General features: G+C 37.7%; 3 protein-coding genes and 1 long non-coding RNA gene across 8 annotated transcripts; all 4 read left to right on the plus strand.

Moving 5' to 3' along the window:
• Positions 1-304: 304 nt before the first annotated feature.
• Positions 305-7,610, plus strand: LOC103840219 (FRIGIDA-like protein 2). Of its 5 annotated transcripts, none has more exons than XM_009116711.3 (4): positions 305-5,336; positions 5,543-5,762; positions 5,849-5,874; positions 6,008-7,610. In XM_009116711.3, exons 2-4 carry the CDS (start codon positions 5,608-5,610, stop codon positions 7,408-7,410), a joined length of 1,584 nt encoding a protein of 527 aa, XP_009114959.1. In that variant the 5' UTR covers positions 305-5,336; positions 5,543-5,607; the 3' UTR covers positions 7,411-7,610. The 5 variants fall into 5 exon arrangements, with proteins under 5 accessions (XP_009114959.1, XP_009114958.1, XP_033135661.1 ...); XM_009116710.3 differs by having other exon boundaries at positions 305-5,057; positions 5,151-5,762; XM_033279770.1 differs by having other exon boundaries at positions 305-5,762; positions 5,855-7,610.
• A 439-nt stretch (positions 7,611-8,049) lies between these two features.
• On the plus strand, positions 8,050-9,114 carry LOC103840220 (acyl-CoA-binding protein). Its single transcript, XM_009116715.2, has 4 exons — positions 8,050-8,194; positions 8,448-8,565; positions 8,667-8,729; positions 8,863-9,114. The coding sequence occupies exons 1-4, from the start codon at positions 8,183-8,185 to the stop codon at positions 8,940-8,942; spliced, it is 273 nt and encodes a 90-aa protein (XP_009114963.1). The 5' UTR covers positions 8,050-8,182; the 3' UTR covers positions 8,943-9,114.
• A 604-nt stretch (positions 9,115-9,718) lies between these two features.
• Positions 9,719-10,746, plus strand: LOC117128109. Its single transcript, XR_004451287.1, has 3 exons — positions 9,719-10,158; positions 10,271-10,297; positions 10,408-10,746. It is a non-coding gene; the product is annotated as an uncharacterized LOC117128109 (long non-coding RNA).
• A 3,855-nt stretch (positions 10,747-14,601) lies between these two features.
• Positions 14,602-20,935, plus strand: LOC103840223 (formin-like protein 14). The gene is given in 19 exon segments (XM_009116716.3): positions 14,602-14,860; positions 15,050-15,149; positions 15,222-15,916; positions 16,010-16,231; positions 16,371-17,205; positions 17,208-17,925; positions 18,109-18,229; positions 18,553-18,624; positions 18,793-18,891; positions 19,028-19,069; positions 19,152-19,232; positions 19,320-19,370; positions 19,456-19,537; positions 19,633-19,727; positions 19,826-19,897; positions 19,979-20,095; positions 20,216-20,284; positions 20,363-20,429; positions 20,503-20,935. Coding segments are annotated over 18 exon segments (3,657 nt in total). The 5' UTR covers positions 14,602-14,860; positions 15,050-15,076; the 3' UTR covers positions 20,649-20,935.
• The last annotated feature ends 692 nt before the right edge of the window (positions 20,936-21,627 follow it).

A 21,627-nucleotide genomic window follows, 5' to 3' on the forward strand; every position in this document is an offset into this window, starting at 1 on the left:
CTAATGTGGCTAAATTATATATAACAATTAATGATTTGAATAATAAAGATTTGATACAAATTAGTGTATTCTCTATTATTTTTGTTTAGCTTTAAGTTACTAAAATAAATTAAAAAAATCACATTAACCACATAATAAAAATTTAGATTTTTTTGTATATGTTATATTTTGAACTTTAAAAAAAAAATCTCACATTAAATTTTTTATGATCCATGATTTAATTTTTTTTATATAACAAGATACAAATTATTACAAAATCATGTAAGTAGAAAGTCTCATATATATTAATATCTTTTAATTAAATTATATACGATGGAAAATACACAAAAATTTTAATTTTGAAATTTGCTTTGAACAATTTTTTTTTGATAAAATTTCTGAAGAAATACTAACAACTTTATATTTAAATATTAAAATTTGAATTGAATGTTTATAAAAATTATAAATTACTAAAACTTTCAAAAACCAATCACAATGGAAATTTGTTATCAGCGTTTAAATTTTTATTATAAAAGATACAAATAAGTAGAATGCATCATTTAACAATATATCAATATTAAAAATATACTTTTTTATCTATGTATATATTATGTCAATTTAATTATATAAAATAGAAAATAAAAAACTGAGGATTAATAAAATTTATTTACGTATTTACACCAGTTTAATTATATACGTAATAGTTATTGACTTTTTCATTATCCAATATATATACATTATTTTATAATATATAAAAGAACATATTTCTGCTGTAAAAAAATAAAAAATAAAAGAACATATTTGTTGCAGGCTGGGATTCAGACTACACGGATGGCTTGACTGAGGTTTGGTTTTTGATCGGTTTGGACAGATAGGACGGACGGACGATCGGCTAGGCGGCTGCGATGGAGGATTAGACCGGCTGATTTGTACCTGAAACAAAAGATGAACTTTTTTATGAGTTTTATGGAGTTATATGAAGAACAGAAAGTAAACTATATGACAAATGATGAACTGAAGAAAATATGATTTTTATGGATTTTTATGATTCAAAACTAAATGATATGGAAATTGAAAACAAATCAAATAAGAAGGATAGAAAGATGGATGATGGGATCTTTGTTGCTGGACGTGTGTCTCTCTCAACAAGGATCAGTGGTTGGTTAGATGACTGAAGATGGAATCCGGCTTGCTTGATATGTATCTCTTCCAAGCTGGATCGATGGATGGAGTGGATAGATGGATATGGATTGACTCTCTCAATCAATGGACAAACAGATGGTCTTGAATCACACAAGGCTCTCTGGATGTGGCTTCTTTAGGACTTAGTGAATCACACACAAAGAACTAGAGAAATAACAACAAAGAATACACAACTTTGTTTAAAAGAAAACGATTTCTTATTACTTTAAAAAGATGATCAAGGGTCCTTTACAATGAACTATGACCTGAGCTTATATAGGCTCGACACTGGGACTACTATAACGTTCCTATGACTCAAAAGGAAACTAAGTACACGAAAATTAAGTAGAAAAATCATAAGCTAGGCTCCTTGAAGATATCTAGCCGTTAGGCTTGATTTGAGCCTCTCCAAAAGGAAACTTGATTGAGCCTTGTATCTAGACAGCTTCTGGATATGCCCATGATCTGGAAGCCTTCCTGAAATACTCCTTAGTCCACATATGAAATAAAATGGCCGTTGGTCTTCAAAGAGTTGTAGTGAAAACCCATTTACTCCTCCTAGTGTGAACATGGCCGAAAAAGGAAAGTTGTTGGCCATGAAGATTCACCTGTTCCTCTGCATGCTGGTCCATCTAAAATCTTCTGGAATTTTTGGATCGTGTAGGGTATGTCTTGGTTGCCTGATCTCGATTTGGGAATGATTGGACCAACTGATTATGCAATCTTTCCATAATCGGCTCCTTATAACCAGGTTTGGGAAAATGGTTATATCTTCAACTTCACTGAGCCTTTTCTCCTGATTCTTGGCTTGTCGGATCCACAAAAGATCCCTCTTGAGATCCATAATTGATTTTGGCCCGCGCCGCTTCTTGGTTTGGCTGATTTTCTCTTCTAAGGGCCGATACTTGCAAACGGATGGGTTGGGAAACCTCCAACTTGTAAAATTCATAACTTCTTCCTCCATGAAGCTTTTCTTGTAATTCTAAGCTTCAGTGATGAATGATTGAGCTGGCCTTCTGTGAAAATTAGTTTCATGCCAAAATTCCTTCAGGTGGTTGAGATGCATTTCTTTGAATGAACCTTGGTCGCAGGTAGCTCTAGTGAGGTAGTTGTGGCAGTTGTTGCTTATCTGGCTGAGCATTGGTTCAGGTACGGTTTCTGTGCCCGCAACAATATTATACGTAAAATAATTTATATATACGATGTTCATCCCGCGCAAGGCGCGGATCTTAATCTAGTATCATATAAATATTGAGAAAATTCGTGTAACACCACATAATAGGAAATAAGTTTGTATAAATATTTAAGTGATGGCAACCCAAAACAACTAGAAGAAAAATGAAGAGAAATCAATAGACAGTTCACCCTAATTTTTTTCTCTTCTATCCTTTAAAAGCCTCCTCCGCTGTTCGATGTTTTTCGATAACATTTCTCTGGTGTTGTGTCCCTTTAGCTTTCTTTTGTGGCTTTATGTCTTACCCTTTTGATCTATCATTTTATTTAATACTTTTTAAAAATTACACCATCATATAATTTATAATTCTATTACATATGATGATCAACTACCTGCAATATATACAATACTGATGAACGCTATTGTGGCGTTCAGAAGCGGTTACTCCAATTCAAAGAATGATCAGAATCCTATAGTGTACATCGAGGACACTACTAGGAAATCTCATAATGGTTGCAGATTGCCAAGGAAACATTGGGTGTGAGAAAAAGGGAAACGTGTTTGCAGATTTGCTTTTGTTGTTCTTCAATGGTTACTAGAGAAACCATTTATTTTTGCAAATTGTCTCTTTGTTTGGTTATTACTTTAAAATCCTGATGAAATTTGGGGTCAAATCTTATCGATTGCTTAATAAACCGAATATTTTAAAACCGGATCCACATTTTTTTGTCTGACCAATCTATTTGAGTATGTGACAAATAGAACTCAAAACAGAACTGAATTAAACAAGGTTCTTACACAATCTGAGATAATGGGACCCAAGCCACAGTGATGAGTGGAATGCAAGAAGACATGTTACAGTCCATGCACACTTCTAAACCTCTTCTAGTCATCCAGACTGCAACGTGCAGCCAAAAACTTATACTACCGTAGCTTGCAGGAAATGGTCAAACCCTAAATAACTCAGCTTTTCCACAATATTTTAAATCTCTTATGACGCCCAGTATGTTTCATCGGAGTCCTGGTAAGGTTACTGTGTTGTTCCTCGATTACAAATTAGTTTAACTTAAAATAAGAATCAAACTTACAAACTCGTTGATATAGTTTTCGAAGAACTCGTCGACACAGATAAGAACATATGAATTTATACAATTGAGAATCCCAAATTCCACCTTGATAACATCAAATACGATCTACTACTTAAGTCATGAAAACAGAGACGGCCTTAGGCAAAGCAAAGCAAGCATCCGCTTGCGGCCACCAATTGCACTGGAAAATATAACCTTTAAAAAAAGCCAATATTTCTGAAAAATATATAAAATCAGTCACTTTTTTTCTTTTCGATTGCGGCCTTAAGTGAGTATGTGAATCTCAGGACCGGCTCTGCATGCAAACCCATACTTTGCCATGCGAGTGGTGCTCCCAAGGAAATCCACGGATTCCTCAAACTTCCTGACCAAAACTACATTGGTTAGAATATCAGCGAAATTATTTACATTTATATCACCTTGAACGATAATATTTTTAATGAAGTGCAACTTTAATACTTTATGCTAATGTGTTTATTCTTCTCGCGATACACATTTTTCTTTGCTAGACACAATAAACTTTGAGAGACAACAATAGGCTCATGGTACGATAATTCTTTCTTTACAAGTAATTTTTTATTGGCTAACATGTGAAATATTTTCTATTCCTTCTTTGTATTCAACTCTTATCGAATGCAAATATTCATAAATTTCTGATGATGCATCATCTGATAACTAACTCTATGAAATGATCCATTTTTTCCACGAGGTGATACCAAATATACAATATCAATATTTGTATATGTTGAAAATCTTCATTATTTTCTTGTAAAACTTCTCTTTGTTTATGTAGGTGAATCAATTAAATCCTTTTAAATTCGCTAATGATTCCCCATTTTTTCTCATTTAATCTGTCTTCGAAACCGGAATGTTTTCTCCTCTATCATGGATCCATTCTTAAAATCCTTGCCACAAGTTGGAGAAATCCAAATCAAAGACATGAACTTTTTGACTGTGAAATCTTTGACGGAATAAAGCCGAAACATATATTACTGGATTGGTGTTAGATTACGGTTGGAAAGAGATTTTTATATTTAAGCAAAAAAAAGAGATTTTTATATTTAAGCAAAAAAAGAGATTTTTATAAAGAAAAATAAAAATAAAAATATCTGAAAATTGAAACGTTCAAATCAGTACTTGATGTTATAGAAAAATAAAAACGTAATTACAAGCAAAAGATAAAAAAGCAAAAAATAAAGCCAAAGTTGAAGCTGAAGTTGGCCCAAAGTCATTGCAGACTTCTGAAATGTTTTAAGCTTAGAGCCCACATAAGAGGGACGATGCGGTTTTTGAAATGTTTTAAGCTTAGAGCCCACATAAAAATTTATCATTACGTGTTTTCCATATATCATATAAATAATGAGAAAATCCGTGTAACGTCACCTTAATAGGAAATCAGTTTGTATAAATATTTAAATGATGACAACCCAACAAATAGAAGAAAAATGAAGAAAAATACGAATAGACAGTTCGCCCTAATTTTTCTCTCTTCTCTTTCATCCTTTAAAAGCCTCCTCCGCCGTTTCGGTGTTTTTCGATAAGCTTTCGATAACTTTTCTCTAATGTTGCGCCCCTTTAGCTTTCTTCTGTGTCTTTATGTCTCTCTTTTGATCTATGATTTTCTTTAACATTGGGTAACAATTACACCATCATATAATCTCTAATTCTATTACATATTAATGATCAACTACCTGCAGCATATGCAATACTGATAAGCAACTCCACAGATAATGATTTCACGATGAAGCTTTCCCCAAAACACTTGGATTCACGCACGGTTCTACATGTGCAACTCCTTTGATGGGCGTACTCTCTCTCTCAGACGACCACTCTACTTGGAACCTCCAATAAGTTTTTCATCTTATAATCTACAATAAGCTGTATTGTTTTGGATTTCTACACCCCAGGCACAGGTGTATAATTAACCAATAAGCCACAGTGCTTCTACACCTTTTTGATCTATCTTTTGATGGGGTTTCACCCTTTTCTCACTTGTTTTTAGTTGATTGGAGCCTTCACATTGACTTTGCGAAAAAGAATTTAATTTGGGGACAAATATGTGTCTTATTTATGGTTGTGTTTAAATATTTTGTCAAATTATGATGTTGTGGTGTTGCAGATTTTGGATCTCGTTGGTTCAAGCTTGGTGATCCTTTGTGGCATGGATCTATTCTATTCGGAGTTATGTGGATGTATTTGGCTTCTTCGGTACTGGCCTTCTTCATTAGTTTGGCGCTTCAGTTATATATGGTGTTCAGATCTATTGCTACGTGCTCTCCTTTTCCGGTGCGTTCTCAGATCTTCTTTGGACTTGTCGGACGAATGTTTGTTCTAGCCAGGTGCATGAATACACCAGCAATTCTCATCTTGTATTGCTCTTAGTATTCCAAAAAAATTAAGCGATGAAAGGAATTTTAATTTTTAGAGACAGAGAGATTGCAGTGCATGAAGGTGAAGATAACATTCCACATAATACGTGATGACCGGACCAAAGAGATTGGATCAATAAACCGGACCGTGATTTCCTTCCTTTTTTGTCTTCGATAGTGTCAACAAAACCTGACTATATATACTTCTTTCTCAGGAAACAGAGATTATGAGATGGCAGCGGGGGGAACAAATCAATCAAAATCTAGGGCTCCACCTACAATGACGGCTCCTGAATCAATCTCCTTAGCGATCAACCAAATCGACGAGAAGAAGCAAAAGCTGAAGCAAGCCTTCGACGACCTTCAACCTCACCGTTCCCTCCTCTCCCCATCTTTCAACCTCTCCTGGTCCGACATCGACTCTCGCTTCTCCTCTCTCCAGTCCTCACTCTCTGACCGCTTCCGCCTCCTCCAACCCGACAGAACCGAACCACCCCCGCTCCTCTGGCCGGAACTGCGAACGTTCTGCGACAACATGGACGGCAAAGGCTTGGGGAAGTTCATGGTTGATAACTCGAATAAGCGTTTGTCGATCAAACCGGAGCTTGCGCAAGCGATTCGATCCTCATCGAGTCCAGCAGCTTTGGTTCTTGACGCGATCCAAGGCTCTTACCGTTGTTCCCCGCCGTCTTCCGCCAGAGCCCTCGATGCGAGGAGGACGTTCGTTTTGCTGTTGGAAGCTTTGATTGAGATCAAACCAAGTCTCACTAACGAGTTGAGGGAGAGAGCGAGGACGCTCGCTTCCGATTGGAGGTTGAATATATGTAACAAATCATCGGAAGCGTTAGGGTTTCTTCACTTGGTCGTAGTCTTTGAGTTAGTATCTGTGTTTAAGATGGAAGAGATTCTTGATTACGTTTTCTTGATCTCCAAGTGTAGACAAGCGACTACGTTATCTAAGATGCTTGGTTTGGATAAGACCATAGTCGCTGGTATTGTTCAGAAGCTGTTGCATACCGGGAGGTTACTTGCTGCGATTACTTTTATTTACGAGTTTGAGATGACTGATAGGTTCCGACCAGTTAATGTTTTGAAAACTAGTTTATACAACTCTAGAGAGGCTGCTAAGAGGGTCTGCGCCGAAGGGGGTAACTCTCTCAAGGCCCAGAACGAAGCTACTGATAAAGAGCTTAGTGCGTTGAGGTTGGTGATCAGGGTGATTAAGGAGAGGAACCTTGAAATTGAGTTTTTTGAAGAGGATCTTGAGGAATCCGTTCAAGAGTTGGAGAATCTGAGAGCTCAGAGGAGGCAAGCCGCTAAGCCCGCTTCCCCTGCTATTCCCCCTAAACGACCTCGAGTTGCTACGGGTAATAATTTGACAACTCGGACACATAATCAGCAACCGCCGCTTTTGCCTGATCCTAGGCACGGTTTACAAGTGAACCCGTTTGGTTTTGTGAACTCAACAGTGCCTGGTGTTAATGTCCCATATGGCAACCAATTGGCTCCATATGGATCGGTTCCAGCTCCAGCTATAGTGGCTCGACCTGTCTACTATCAGCAGCAAACTGGATATGGGTTACGACCTCAATACCAACCACCTTACTATCCTCAGTAGCATCTCCATTGTTGGCTAGGGAATGCAAGGGATATTGAACTATAAGAAGATTTTGGTGTATTGAATTATATATGTGTGTGTGTGTGTATGATTTTCTGTATTGACAAAAGTAAATTATCTCAAAGGACCACATATAAGATACTTGATATAATTGTTGTTTTTGCGATGGTATAAAAGAAAATGAATAATCTTGTGCTACTGATCTCTTGTTTATTAGTTAGCTTGTGGTGGCAATGGTCTTTGATGGATTGATCTTGCATTTCTAATCTTTGATTTGGTAGATAACCTTCCATGATTCACTTCCTTTGAAATTAGCAAGATTTTCTTTCTTTTAAGTTGTTTTGATTTAGGACAACTATGCAGTAGATGTTTTGGTTTTTGTGAAAAGACATCTACCTTAATTGAATTTATATAAATAATTGAGATAAAATAAGGGTAATTGATGAATGGGGAAACCCATGATCAGACGTTCGTTTGAGTGGAGAAGGAACATATTCGTTGAGAAAAGAAACACAGAACATGTTCTTTACCCATACCTTCATTGATGGGTAGATAAGCCCAATCAGCGAGGTGTCTGACGTGTAAGAGTATCTCTAGGTTTATTCTTTTCTTTTATATTTGATTTAATAAGGGTAATATGATTTTTACTATATCAGAAATAAAATAAAGTTTTGGGCCTGAGAGTATCTTAGTATATAATCACAAGCGCGTTCTCGTCTTCTCCGTCACACATTGATTTTGTTTTCGCTGCTTATCTTAACGTCTAATCATCATGGGTTTGAAGGTACGATCATATTCCTGTCTATTCATTTCGGTTACAATTTATGTTCGGATAGTGTTTGTTTTGGTTTCTATGTGATCAGACAAGTTTTGTAATCAATCTCACCGGTTGGGGTTTGTGTCCATGAATTCTCGATTTTTTCGATTGAATTCTAGCTTTTTTGCTGTGTTATCCAGTTTAAGGAATGGAGTTGTAATAATATGTTTGATGGTGTTATAGGCAATTAAGATTGTTTGATGTATATATATATCTGCAGGGGGAGTTCGAGGAGCACGCTGAGAAAGTCAAGACGCTCACCACGAAACCATCTGACGAAGACTTGCTCATCCTCTACGGTCTCTTCAAGCAAGCCACCGTCGGGCCAGTGACCACCAGTTAATAATATTACATTCCTTTCGATTTCTCTCTCTCTCTAAGAAGAAGCTTCATGTTACTGACGTTTAATTTTTTTGTGTGTGTTCTGATTGATTTATAGGCCGTCCTGGGATGTTCAGCATGAAGGAAAGAGCCAAGTGGGATGCTTGGAAGGCCGTTGAAGGTAACTCATTTCATATTTGAGCTGCTACTTGTTTGCTTATAACCGGATGTACGTAGCTTACGATTCTTGTTGGAAAAACTTAAAACCGAATCTAATCTGTCGTTTTGTCTTGGGTTTTGGTTTTGGATGTCAGCGAAATCGACGGATGAGGCCATGAGTGACTACATCACTAAGGTGAAGCAGCTCATGGAAGCAGCAGAGGCTTCAACTTGATGAATTTATATATGATTCACCAAATGCTCCACATCTAAACTTCAAATAACTTAGCATAAGACTTTGTTCTTGTTGCTTCTTGTGTTTCCATCCTTATGAATCTATCATTTACTTTGTCACCTCTGTCTTGATTTTAAAAAATCGATCCTATGGTTTCGGGTCTTCCTCTTAATATTGGTCTAAACGAAGATTCTTGACGCAAAATTAAAACCATTATCTATGTCTTGTTGATTTTGAAGATGAAGCTTACATACAGTATGCAGAGCCAGTCCTAGAAATTCGGTGGCTGGAAGCCAAAAAAAAAAAAAATGGCCACATTTTAAAGAAAAAAAGATAGAAAAAAAATTAATGCCTACAATGGAGAAGGTAATGTTCGAACCAGGGTTGGAAAGGCAGTAGATAGACGCAATGGACAACAAGACTAAAGGGAATATTAATGTTTTGTGGCTGAAATCTTTTGATAAATTATACGGTCAGAAGCAACCGCTTCTTCCGCGTGGTCCAAGGGCCGGCTCTGACCGTATGCACGTTCGTTACATCTATTACCATATCCACCATGATCCTGATCAATCGTATTCAAATCAAAACTATACTAAAAGGAGGATACCAAGCCCTCTGAGAGTCTACACGTCAGATTGAAAAATTAACCAATCATAGATTATTATTGGCCACGTAAGTACAGTTGAGAAAAAGTGAACTTTTTACATTGAATCTATTAAAATGATTTGTCAGCCCATTTAGACAAAGCTGCTTCTTTCGTCTTCAAGCTTCGCTACTCTCTCCCGACTCTTCCACTTCATCATCTACTCCAACTTCTATTTTTTTTTCGTTACTTTCTCAATCAGTGACGATGTTAAAGGGATTCTTAAAAGTTTTGCTCTACCTCTCTTTGATAATCCTCCTATATAAAGTTCTATCTCTAAACCTAAATCCATCCTAAAAAAAAAACTATTCGGCAGAAACGACATCAATGGCTATTAAATCCACCACGAAGTCTCAGATTACCACCGGAAAATCTCCAGTCACCATGTATTTCAACGACATCTCACCAGGACGATCAACTTTTGGGAGACACAAAACATAGCCGAAGCTGGAGCCTCTCTTGGATTAGAGCTACGGCCATGGAATCCAACGGAAAGTCTCCCGTCTCCACCGGAAAGTCTCCCGTCTCCACCGGAAAGTCACAAGCTGTGAATCCCTTGGAACAGAATCTACTGTAAGTAAATTCTATAGTTATTTTACTGAAATTTGAAACGTGGAACATGAATCTGTGAGTTGTCTAAATCTAGATGCTTTGTTTGTTTGTCTCGGTATCAAACGAAATCAAGGCTACAGATGACGAAATCACATTGACGGTATGGTGCCAGATGCCAACACATCACTCCCTTAACTTATGATGATTGACTTCACAGCAGGCTCTGTTTTTTTATATTTAAAAAGGATTGTCTTTTAAGTGTTTATGCAGGATGAAGAGAAGCATAGAAACATCAGAATCTGTGACATGCTTTTCACAGCAACGTCTCATTGCCTTGCTGATTTCATCTTCTCTCTTGGCAACCATTGCCTGCAATTGAGTGACAGAGAGAGAATAGACGTTAAGCTGAACTTCACATCTGATCTCAGGTTCGTAAATCAAATGAAATATAACCTTCTTATCGTTTCTGACTTCATGGTGGAGAATAGGTTCAATAGAGGAGATAGATACAAAGACAGCTATAACAGTTATTACTACCTATACACAATTAATAACTGGGATCTTAAAAGAGATAGATACATTCAAAGACAGTAATCTTTGGTGTTACTATTTCAGTTGTAGAAGTGTTTGAGGAGAGTGAAGGGCGTAAACATGGAGAGTGTTCACTGCTTGATCTTGCCACAGTCTTGGAAATCAAAAAGAAACTCTGTGAGGTTAACGTGAGTGTTTCTTTTGTTTTATGTTTTTAATTCTTTATAAATGTCACTCAAAGCTCACTGAGAAACTGAATATTTTTGCGACAGTCTGTGAGCGAGAGCCATATACCAGATAGTCTCTTGGAGAGACTTATCAGTGGTACTATCGAATTCCCACCAGCTTGTGCCATTGTAGGTGGAATATTAGCACAGGTTCTCTCTCCTTCACTCTCTTTTGTCATTTGTATATCTTCTCACTTGAAACTTGTGATTTGACTGACACGAGAGGTTTGATTGTATTGCAGGAAGTGATCAAAGCTGTATCAGGGAAAGGAGACCCGGTAAAGAACTTCTTCTACTATGATGCTCAAGATGGAAAAGGTGTGATGGAAGACATCTCCAACTCTTTTACCTCTTAACCACTGAGTCCTGAATTTTCATCTGACTCTGTGTTTCTATAAACCGAATTCTGTGTTCATTCTACTCTTAATTCATATTGAAGTAAGAAAAAAAGAGAGGATTCACACGAGCCATTGAAGCAGCAGATGAGTGAGCTTGAAAGAGAATGGGACAGCCAAAAGCTCATGTTCATTAAAACCCTTGACAACAACTTAGGTCTTCCATCTCTTTCCCTTTTCTTGCTCTGTTTTGATTACCCTCTTGCAACCTTTAACACAATCTTTGTATAACGTAGCAACTTCTCTGTGCAAGATTCTCTCAACTTCTCAAGAAGGCTCAAGTCTGAGGCCGAGGGAAAGCCTGTTGAAATCAAAGAAGCCAATTGTCGTGAAGTATTGTCTTAACCATGTTACATACCTCATTGAGCAACTAATAGTTTAATAATTATATTAGGTAACAAAAACTATAAAGTGTAATTGAATCATGCAGTCTAACATTGTATGAAGCATAAATATAAAGTTTTATTTTTCGAAAATATATTAAATTTACTTTATCAAGAAAAAAAAAGATATATATATATATATATATATATATATATATATATATATATATATAATTTAACATGTTTTATTAGTATTTTATAGATTTTTTAAATAACAAACCTGCGTGTAATATTTAAAAAAATTAGACATCAGTGACAGCAGTAAAGGGTAATTTTATCTATGTTAAAACAAAACGAAATCTCCAAATTATTTACCACTTTAGGTCTGGAATTATTCTAAAACTTTTTACACCATTTATATGATTTAACTACATCATAAAAATGTACAAAATCTTTAGCCAAGTATATGGTTTTTATCTGATTTCGAGTTTTTCCATCGTGCTTCGATCCCGTCGTGCTTATTTCCTGTTATGATTTACAAAATCTCTAGCCCGGTAAACTGGATATACCAGTAACCACATGTTTATCTTAAGTAAAATCCTAGAAGAGAACACCATATTTGTTTAGCCTCATACTGAAAAGTTATTGAGAAAAAGAAATTTGTCTCCCCAAAAAGGTATGATCTTCCATTCTTTCCGATCAGAGCGGGACAACTATTCTAACTAATTATATTTTATGCATGATAATTAATAATAAAAATTAAATTAGGAGGGAAAAATTATTGAGAGCAAACTGCATAATTTTATTGTAGAGCAACAGAAAAAAATGAAAAAAAAAATTATGAAATTTACAAAGTCTTAAATTTAATGGTACATCCGAGTGACATGTAATTCAGGCTAAGACCGAATCCACATATTAACACAGATCATTCAAGTAACAACAGTACACAAATGTTTCTAATTGACAAGCATTGCAAAATAACAAGTTGTCTTTATCACATGAGATAGAGCTCGAAGAAATCAAAGACTTCAAAGTGTCATTATTGGAGTGAGCCAATCTCTTATGCCATGAGAAGGAGTTTCTCACACGAAATCAGATTGTTGAGATTTATTTGGAAGAGATGGCATATGATATAGATCACCAGAACTCTTAATATGGACTAGAGTTTTTTTTTTGGACTAAAGATCCTTCACAAAGAAACCAAACATATCAAGCATTGGTTCAAAGGACGGTAGCCTACTGAGAATGAAGGAAGAGAAGCGATTTTGAATACTTTCAAAAGAACATCAATTATCAGCAGTAAAACGACACACATATATGAGATTCTTAAAAAGTTTAGGAGCAACAAAAACATTATTAAGGGAAAGAGGACGTGTCTTGGAAAGAATCATTGAATTTTCAAAAGACTAAATTAGAATGGAGGATCCATTACCTAAAATGACAGATTTTTTATTTATTTATCGAGATTAAAAACATATTGGAAGATATGTGGGGATGATGCTAGGTGGGAGGAAGTGCCCGAGTCCATATACCAATTTGAGTTTGGTTCAGTAAGTTTTATGGTGTTGAACGCCTCTACGAATTCTCTTGTTGGCTGGTAGTTGCTGTCAGCAAAATTGGCCTCATGTTGTGAGCTATTTGGACCACGAGGAGTGAATTAGCGATTGTTGAAACTAGAGTTAGGATATTGCATCCATGGAACTTTTTTGTTTGTGTTCCAATTGTTGAATTACCCTAGCCAATATGATGAAGCCATACCCAGTTCACGTACTGTGATCGTTACTGAAATTTGTTATTGCGCACTCTGCAATAATTTTTCCGTCGTCCTCTATTGTTGTTCCTAAAGTTATTACGATGATGTTGTTGTTGTTCATTTGATTTGTGTTGCGGCGATGAAGCGACGAGTGCAGTAGACGAAGAAGCATGATCAGAATGAGTGATGTTGACCATGTGAGACTTCTTAAGCCTTGTTTTCTCCATCTACAATGCTCTTTACTTCATCAAAGCTCGGAAATGGCTTTTGATGTTTGATCACATTGATGATGCCATCATATTTTTTTAGTTTATACCATTAAGCATATACATAACTAGCATCTTCTCACTCACTGCTATATCGAAGTTTTAAAGAAGATCTGTTATAGATTTCAGGCTCTAGGCATATTCTTGAATCGTCATGTCTCCAATCTCCTTTGTATGAAAAACATTGTTGAGCTGAATGGCTCGAGTCTCCTTGTTGTTGCAGAACTAGTTTTCGATGCGTAACCAAATGTCCTTTGATGTGCTTCCGAATTTGAACATAGACTTGAAGGGTGTCTAAGATAATTTCATGTAACTCCATAGTTTCACCAACCTGTCACATTTCATCCATCAGGATCACCAATTGGAACCGATGTCTAGTCAACATGACCTAACACATCAAATGTAAGGGAATGAGTTAGAAATAACTCCCTCTAGACATAGACACCAAGGTCTAAACATGCGAAATGAGTGAGCGTATGTTTGCGGATTTCAAAAAAGTTAAGGTAGATAACAATGAAAAAAAAGAACAAATGATATCAAACTGGGAACTAGCTATGATATTATGAAAATTTGAATAATTCTACTGAAAAGAGAGAAAATATGATCATATTGAAACTAGTTATGATACTATGAAAGTCTTAGTAGTTCTATGCATTCATTTGAAGTTGTAAAAGTATGCAAGGAGTTATGAGTTACAATCATGTGAAATATCCCTACATTACATGAATATCTCATAATTACAAAATAAACTACAAATATTAAAGCATATTCTTTCAATTAGTTAAAGAAAAATTTTAAACTCTGATTTTCTTTTTTGAAAAAGCAGAGCCAAATAAATTATATTCTTTTTCAAACCTATTTCATAATGATAAACTTGGCAACAAAATAGTTATTTTGAAAAAAATTAATTAATTTATTATGTAGTGTATATACGACATAATTATTTAATTTGTTCTTGGGGAAAAACAAAGAAAATAGTTTTGTTTGGTTCGAAAACATTTTTAACATAAAAGACAAGGGAATGAGAAAAGGAAGAAGAAGTGGTGATTATTATTATTATTTATATAAAGCAGAAAGCGATTTTCATCTGGTTTTCCCCTAAATGATTTTCAAAATTTGAAAACCAAACGTTCCCGATTTTCATCACTTACGTCCTCCACCACCACCACCGCCGCTGCAGCTGCATCTGCATCGGGGAATTTAAATATCCCTTTTTGATTTGTCACGCGTAAGTCGTCTTCTTATAAACCCTAGTTTAGGAGGTTTTTGTGTTCAGTTCTCAGGTTTTGATTACATCCAATTTGATCGCAATTCGACTGGATTGGATTCGATTAGCTTTTGACTTTGATGAACCATATCGGATTCGTTTAGCTTTTGACTAAAGCTGATTCTAAACCATATGGGATATTCGTTGCAGGTGGAAGCCCCATTTGAATCTGCCGAAATGTCGCTGCTAAGTAGGTTCTTTTACAAGAGACCACCAGATGGGTTGCTTGAGTTTGCTGATAGAGTTTATGGTAATCAATCATCATCATCACCTTTCTTTTAGTTTCTTTCCCTGTTGGCTCAATCTTTTGTACTTTTGGCAGTTTTTGATTCTTGTTTTTGCACGGAAGTTGTGGCGGATGACTTGTACCAAATCTTTCTCCACGAAGTCATCAACGACTTACACGAAGACTTCCCCGACTCCTCTTTCCTCGCATTCAATTTCCGAGAAGGAGAGAAAAGAAGCGTCTTTGCTGAGACCCTCTGTGAATACGATGTCACCGTCCTCGAGTACCCCAGGCAATACGAAGGCTGCCCTTTGCTCCCTTTATCACTTATCCAGCATTTTCTCCGTGTCTGTGACAACTGGCTTTCTCGTCAGGATGTTATTCTTCTTCACTGCGAAAGGGGAGGCTGGCCGCTTCTCGCTTTTGTCCTTGCCACCTTTCTTATTTTCAGGAAAGTTCACAGTGGCGAGCGCAGGACTCTTGAGATCGTGCATCGTGAGGCTCCCAAGGGTCTTTTGCAGCTTCTCTCCCCCTTGAATCCCTTCCCTTCCCAGCTTCGTTATCTTCAGTATGTTGCCAGGAGGAACATCACTCCTGACTGGCCGCCTCCTGAGCGATCTCTTTCTTTGGATTGTCTCATTATTCGAGCTATTCCCAACTTCGACTCCCAACTTGGATGCAGACCCATTATACGTATCTTTGGAAGAAATTACAGTAGCACATCTGGTCTTTCCACGGAGATGCTCTATTCTATGTCTAATAAGAAAAAACCCCTTCGTCATTACCGTCAGGTTGGTGTGTGTGCGTTCTTATTTCTGTTATTTCTGTTCTCTATATAAAAGTGTCACTCTTTCTAACCACAACTCTGTATAATCTGGCTGCAGGCAGAATGTGACGTGATCAAAATTGACATCCAGTGCTGGGTCCAAGGAGATGTTGTGCTGGAGTGTGTGCATATGGATTTAGAACCAGAACGAGAGGTTATGATGTTTCGTGTGATGTTCAATACTGCATTCATCAGGTCCAACATACTAATGTTGAACTCCGACAACTTGGATATTCTTTGGGAGGCCAAGGATCATTATCCAAAAGGGTTTCGTGCAGAGGTGTGTCCACCTTTTTGTTCACCTCTTTAAATTTTATATGAATATATGAGAAGATATAGATTTAACTCAAGATGGGTGGGGTACAGATAGTCCATACTATACACGCGCTTGTTTCTGACTCCATTCTTTATGCTTACAGGTTTTGTTTGGAGAAGTTGAGAATGCTTTGCCTCAGAAAGTTCCAACGCCAATAGTAAATGGTGATGAGACTGGTGGCTTGCCCATTGAAGCCTTTTCTAAAGTTCAAGAACTTTTTAGTGGTGTGGATTTGGCTGAAAATGGAGACGATGCTGCTTTGTGGTTGCTGAAACAACTTGCTGCAATAAATGATGCAAAGGAGTTCACAAGATTTCGGCACAGAGGGGGTTTTTATATGAATTCTCCTGACTCTGAAGAGGAGACCAACACATCTAGTGCCGCTGATAGTTCAGATGAAGGCTTTGATGCCATCCATAGACCTCGCATTTCTCTATCTTTTGATAATGATGACCCCGAAGGCATTCCTATATCTTTTGCTCCTGAATCTGCAGAGGAGCCTCATGAATTCTCTCGTGGACAACAGCAAGAAGATCAATCGAAAGACAGTGTCCAGCTTTCGGCTCTTCCGTCTTCTGCCACACTTTTACCTCCTCCACCACCACCACCACCTCCTCCCTCTCCTTTTACTGTAAATAAAGTTACACGCATAGACTCGTTGTCATCCCAACCCCAACCCCCACCTCCGCCGCCACCTCTCCCTAGTTTCAGCAGTAGAGATCATCCGACAACATCACACCAGCCTATCAACAAAACCCCACCACCACCTCCTCCTCCTCCACCTTTCTCTAGAAGCATTTCTCCATCTTCAGCTCCACCTCCTCCACCACCACCACCCCCGCCGCCTTCATTTGGGAGCACAGTAAATAAACTTCAGGCGCAACCACCTCCTCCTCCTCCACCTTTCTCTAAAAGCAATTCTCCATCTTCAGCTCCACCACCCCCCCGCCACCTCCGTTTGGGAACACAGGAAATAAAGTTCAGGCGAAGCCACCTCCACCACCACCTCCTCCTCCAATCCAAGCATCCTCGACTAAATGTGTACCGTCACCACCCCCACCGCCACCGCCACCGCCACCTCATTCGGGTCTTGCTCGTGCTGGCCCACCTTCGGCACCCCCACCACCTCCACCTCCGCTTCCTAAGGCAAATATTTCAAATGCCCCCATGCCACCTCCTCCACCTCCACTTCCTCCTTCATCTGCAAAGTTGGGTGCTCCCCCTCCGCCTCCTCCACCACCACGTCCTCCTTTATCCGGAAAGTTGGGTGCTCCGCCTCCTCCACCACCACGTCCTCCTTCATCCGGAAAGTTGGGTGCTCCCCCTCCGCCTCCACCACCACCACTATCCAAGACCCCTGCTCCCCCTCCGCCACCTCTATCCAAGACCTCTGCTCCTCCTCCTCCGCCAGCTTTGGGTCGTGGCACAAGTAGTGGCCCACCACCACTGGGAGCAAAAGGTTCAAATGCACCGCCGCCACCTCCTGCTGCAGGAAGGGGCAGAGCTTCCTCGGGACTTGGAAGAGGCCGAGGTGTGAGTGTGCCTACTGTTGCACCTAAGAAAACCGTGCTAAAGCCTTTGCACTGGTCTAAAGTTACTCGGCCAGCAAAAGGTAGTTTGTGGGCTGATGATACTCAACAACAGGAAAACCAACCTCGGTGGGTTCCTCTTACACTTTCTTTTAGATACTTTAGCGTGACATTCACAGTCTCTAGTTCATTGATAATAGTTAAACAAATGTGATCAGTCGTTCCAGTTCTGTCTTGCGAATTTTCTTAATCTCCCAGTAGCTGGTATGTTTGCTGAAGCTAATAAAATGATTTTATGAATCTTCATGACAGTGCCCCTGAAATAGATATATCAGAGCTCGAGAGTCTGTTTTCTGCAGTTTCAGATACCGCTGCTAAGAAAAGCACAGGTCGCAGGGGTTCGAGTATCAGCAAACCTGAGAAAGTTCAACTGGTGAGGCAGCTCAGTTTCACCTCTTTACATATCTAACATTTGTTATATATAAATACAATTCTGTAAAATTTCCAAATATTATCAATTTATCATGTGTAGGATTTATTAAGCAGCTATTGCCTACAGCTTTAGAGTTCATGAAGTAGATAGTTATTTGACGATCCAATTCATTGGTTACTACAAAACATTGACACTTGATATACTTTGCAAATTCCATTTATTCCATCAAATGGGTAGTCTATGACTAATATAAACGAATATGATTGACGCCTCTTAGTATACTTATCTTCTAGTCCTAAGTTTTGTGTGTGTGTTTGTATCAGGTTGACCTTCGAAGAGCAAATAACTGTGAAATAATGCTTACGAAAATTAAGATTCCTCTGCCAGATATGCTTGTAAGTTTTTGCTCTCGGTTTGCTCATCATTTTAGCATTGAAACAATAATTGTAAGACGTTCAGAGTTTACATTTCTTTTTGTAACTTTTTTTACCTAGTTGCATCTCTATATATCATGTTTACGTATGTCTACTAACTGAGAATTTCATATCTGTTTCTTATCGTAGAGCGCAGTTCTAGCCTTAGATTCGTCAGTTCTGGACATCGACCAGGTTGAAAATCTCATCAAATTTTGTCCGACGAAGGAAGAAATGGAATTGTTGAGGGTAAATCTTAAAGTTTATTGTCATACTTCTCTCTAGAGTACCAGGTTCATAGGTTCTGTTTGGCTTCAAAACGCAAGTTTCTTTCAGCAATTCCTTAATGCCTAAAGTTAACTTGTTCTGTTTTTGTCTTCTCCAGAATTATACCGGTGACAAAGAAATGCTTGGAAAGTGTGAACAGGTTTGTTCCAGTTCTTGGAGCGTTGGATGGTTACATGTTTATAATCTGTGTTCTGACTCTTTAACTTTGCAAAATGTATCAGTTTTTCATGGAACTAATGAGGGTTCCACGTATAGAAGCAAAGTTACGAGTGTTTGGCTTTAAAATTACCTTTGCTTCTCAGGTATAACTATTAAAACTTTCTGCATTTGCTCTCTCCTGCCTTATTAGGCATGTTGTGGTGATCTTATTTGTTTTTTGCTCTTTTCAGGCGGAAGACTTAAAAAGCTGCCTTAATACAATAAACTTTGCTACTAAAGAGGTATAGTGGAGAGTGAGAGCTTCTAAGTCATGGAAATATATCCCCATCTTGATAATTAAATATTATTATTATTATCATGCAACAGGTGAAGGAGTCTGCAAAGTTGCGTCAGATTATGCAAACAATTTTAACACTAGGAAATGCTCTGAATCAGGGAACTGCAAGAGGTTTTACCTTTATATTCCTATTGATTTCAAGTTTTTTTTTTAATGATTTTTCTTGTAGCATCTGTTGGTAATGTAGTGTGCCTTTTGTGTTGCAGGGTCTGCTGTGGGTTTCAAACTGGATAGTCTTCTTAAATTATCTGATACTCGTGCAAGAAATAACAAAATGACTTTGATGCATTACTTATGCAAGGTAGAAGCACATACCTTTCTTATCTCAATAATACTTTTTATTCAGTTAGTTTTTTTTTTAAAGATGAACTTAGGTAAATTTTCTTTTTTACTGTTTAGCTTGTTGGTGAAAAAATGCCAGAGTTGCTGGATTTTCCCAGTGACCTTGCTCACTTGGAAGCTGCATCGAAGGTACCCTTGTTATTCATGCTTGCATATGAGCTTTCCGTCTTCATAATATGCACTTGCCTTAATAGTTTCTAAAAATTGCAGATTGATTTCAAAACGTTGGCTGAAGAAATGCAGGCGGCGACTAAAGGCCTTGAAAAGGTTGATCACGAACTCATGGCTTCAGGAAACGATGGTGCAATATCTCTGGGCTTCCGAAAGGTGAGCTACATGTTAAAAGTTGTTCTTAGTGTTGCTCATATGGGTTTCTTGGTTAATTCATAGGCTTGATGATAAGAACCAGAAGATATTCGTAGCTTCTAAATGAGATCATGTTTTCAGGTTTTGAAGGAGTTTCTTGCTACCGCTGAAGCAGAAGTGAGGGTGCTTGCTTCCTTATATACAGAATCGGTGAGTTACTTGTACTCTTTGAGGACATGCAGTTCGAAACTCATGTTCCAGTCCTAATATTGATTTGTTATTTTGCAGGGAAGAAATGCAGATTCCTTGTGCCACTACTTTGGTGAGGATCCAAATAGATGTCCTTTCGAACAAGGTAAGTCTATTCTTATAGATTGGTTAAAGCCATTACTACTCATTTCTATTCTGACCATTGTTCCTATCTGCAGTGACCAAGATTCTGACTCTTTTCATGAAAACTTTCATCAAATCACGAGAGGAGAATGAGAAACAATCGGAGGCTGACAAGAAGAAGCTGGAGAAAGATACAATGAAGGAGAAGCCAATGGTAAAGAAAGACGGTGCTAATCCATAGACATAGAACGTGAACAGAGGTCGGTCTTTAACGAAAGACCCGAGTGTTTCAGATCGATGAAAGCAGAGATCTTTCGTAGATCGTAGAAAAAGTAGACAGCTTCTATGATGTTTATATGGAAGTGTAAACTCTCTTTGATCATCACTTCATTGATGTAAAATCAGAGGTTCTTGTCAATGTTGTAGAAGATATTTGAACTTTTATAGAACCCACTCAAAGTTATCATCTTTAACTGTGCAGATAAAAACAATTTCTGTTCAGAGAGTAATAAATCTTTACATTTTACTTGTCTGCATAAACATAATGCAGAGAAATAATCACAAGCAGTGAGCTTGTTCCAACAAATTCTACATCATTTGTTCTAACACAAGATTTTCGCTTCTTCTTCTTTAAGCATGTCTAGTTGTTTATTTCAGTTTTGCAAAGATGAGGACTCAAGACAGAGTAGGGGAAAGCTCATCTAGAGGAGCAGATGGTTAGTCCAGAGGTTGTGTTCTCTTCGTTACCATCAATTTCAATCCTTCTGTGGTGTGTATCCTATAGTCACTTTCACCTGTCCATCCACAAAACAAATAAAGAACTATCCGTTAATGATTTTTTTGGTTTGCATGTGAAGACTTATCTTAATTCAGTTTTGAAATCATTGATCTGTATTGAGAGAAAATAGGAATGGTGGTAGCTGATAAGACTATACCGGAGGGAGCTCCTGGTGCAGTCTGAAAGTTAAATCTTCGAATAAGCATTGCAATTGCCACCACCACATTCTACAAAACAGAGATTTATGTTACTATAAGACATCTGAAGCAGGTACTCTCATATGTAACAAGTATTGATTGGTGTCAATTGTGTCTTTACCTCAAAAGAAGCAAACGTGTCGCCTATGCATTTCCCCGGCTCTCCACCAAACGGCAAGTAACTGGAAAAGCAAAGTTTACCGATATAATCATCTCTAATGAATCTGAGAAGTTGTAAGCAAAAG

This window comes from Brassica rapa, chromosome A09, assembly GCF_000309985.2.
Source record: "Brassica rapa cultivar Chiifu-401-42 chromosome A09, CAAS_Brap_v3.01, whole genome shotgun sequence".
Lineage (NCBI taxonomy): Eukaryota > Viridiplantae > Streptophyta > Magnoliopsida > Brassicales > Brassicaceae > Brassica > Brassica rapa.

Excerpts from the sequence above, each read along its gene's own strand:
- LOC103840220 (XM_009116715.2), top strand. Across the intron at positions 8,566-8,666 it reads CGTCGGGCCAGTGACCACCA|GCCGTCCTGGGATGTTCAGC; the intron begins GTTAATAATATT and ends ATTGATTTATAG. Across the intron at positions 8,730-8,862 it reads TGCTTGGAAGGCCGTTGAAG|CGAAATCGACGGATGAGGCC; the intron begins GTAACTCATTTC and ends TTTGGATGTCAG.
- LOC103840219 (XM_009116711.3), top strand. The coding sequence starts at position 5,608 with ATGTGGATGTATTTGGCTTCTTCGGTACTGGCCTTCTTCATTAGTTTG. Across the intron at positions 5,763-5,848 it reads CGAATGTTTGTTCTAGCCAG|AGACAGAGAGATTGCAGTGC; the intron begins GTGCATGAATAC and ends TTTAATTTTTAG. Across the intron at positions 5,875-6,007 it reads AGAGATTGCAGTGCATGAAG|GAAACAGAGATTATGAGATG; the intron begins GTGAAGATAACA and ends CTTCTTTCTCAG.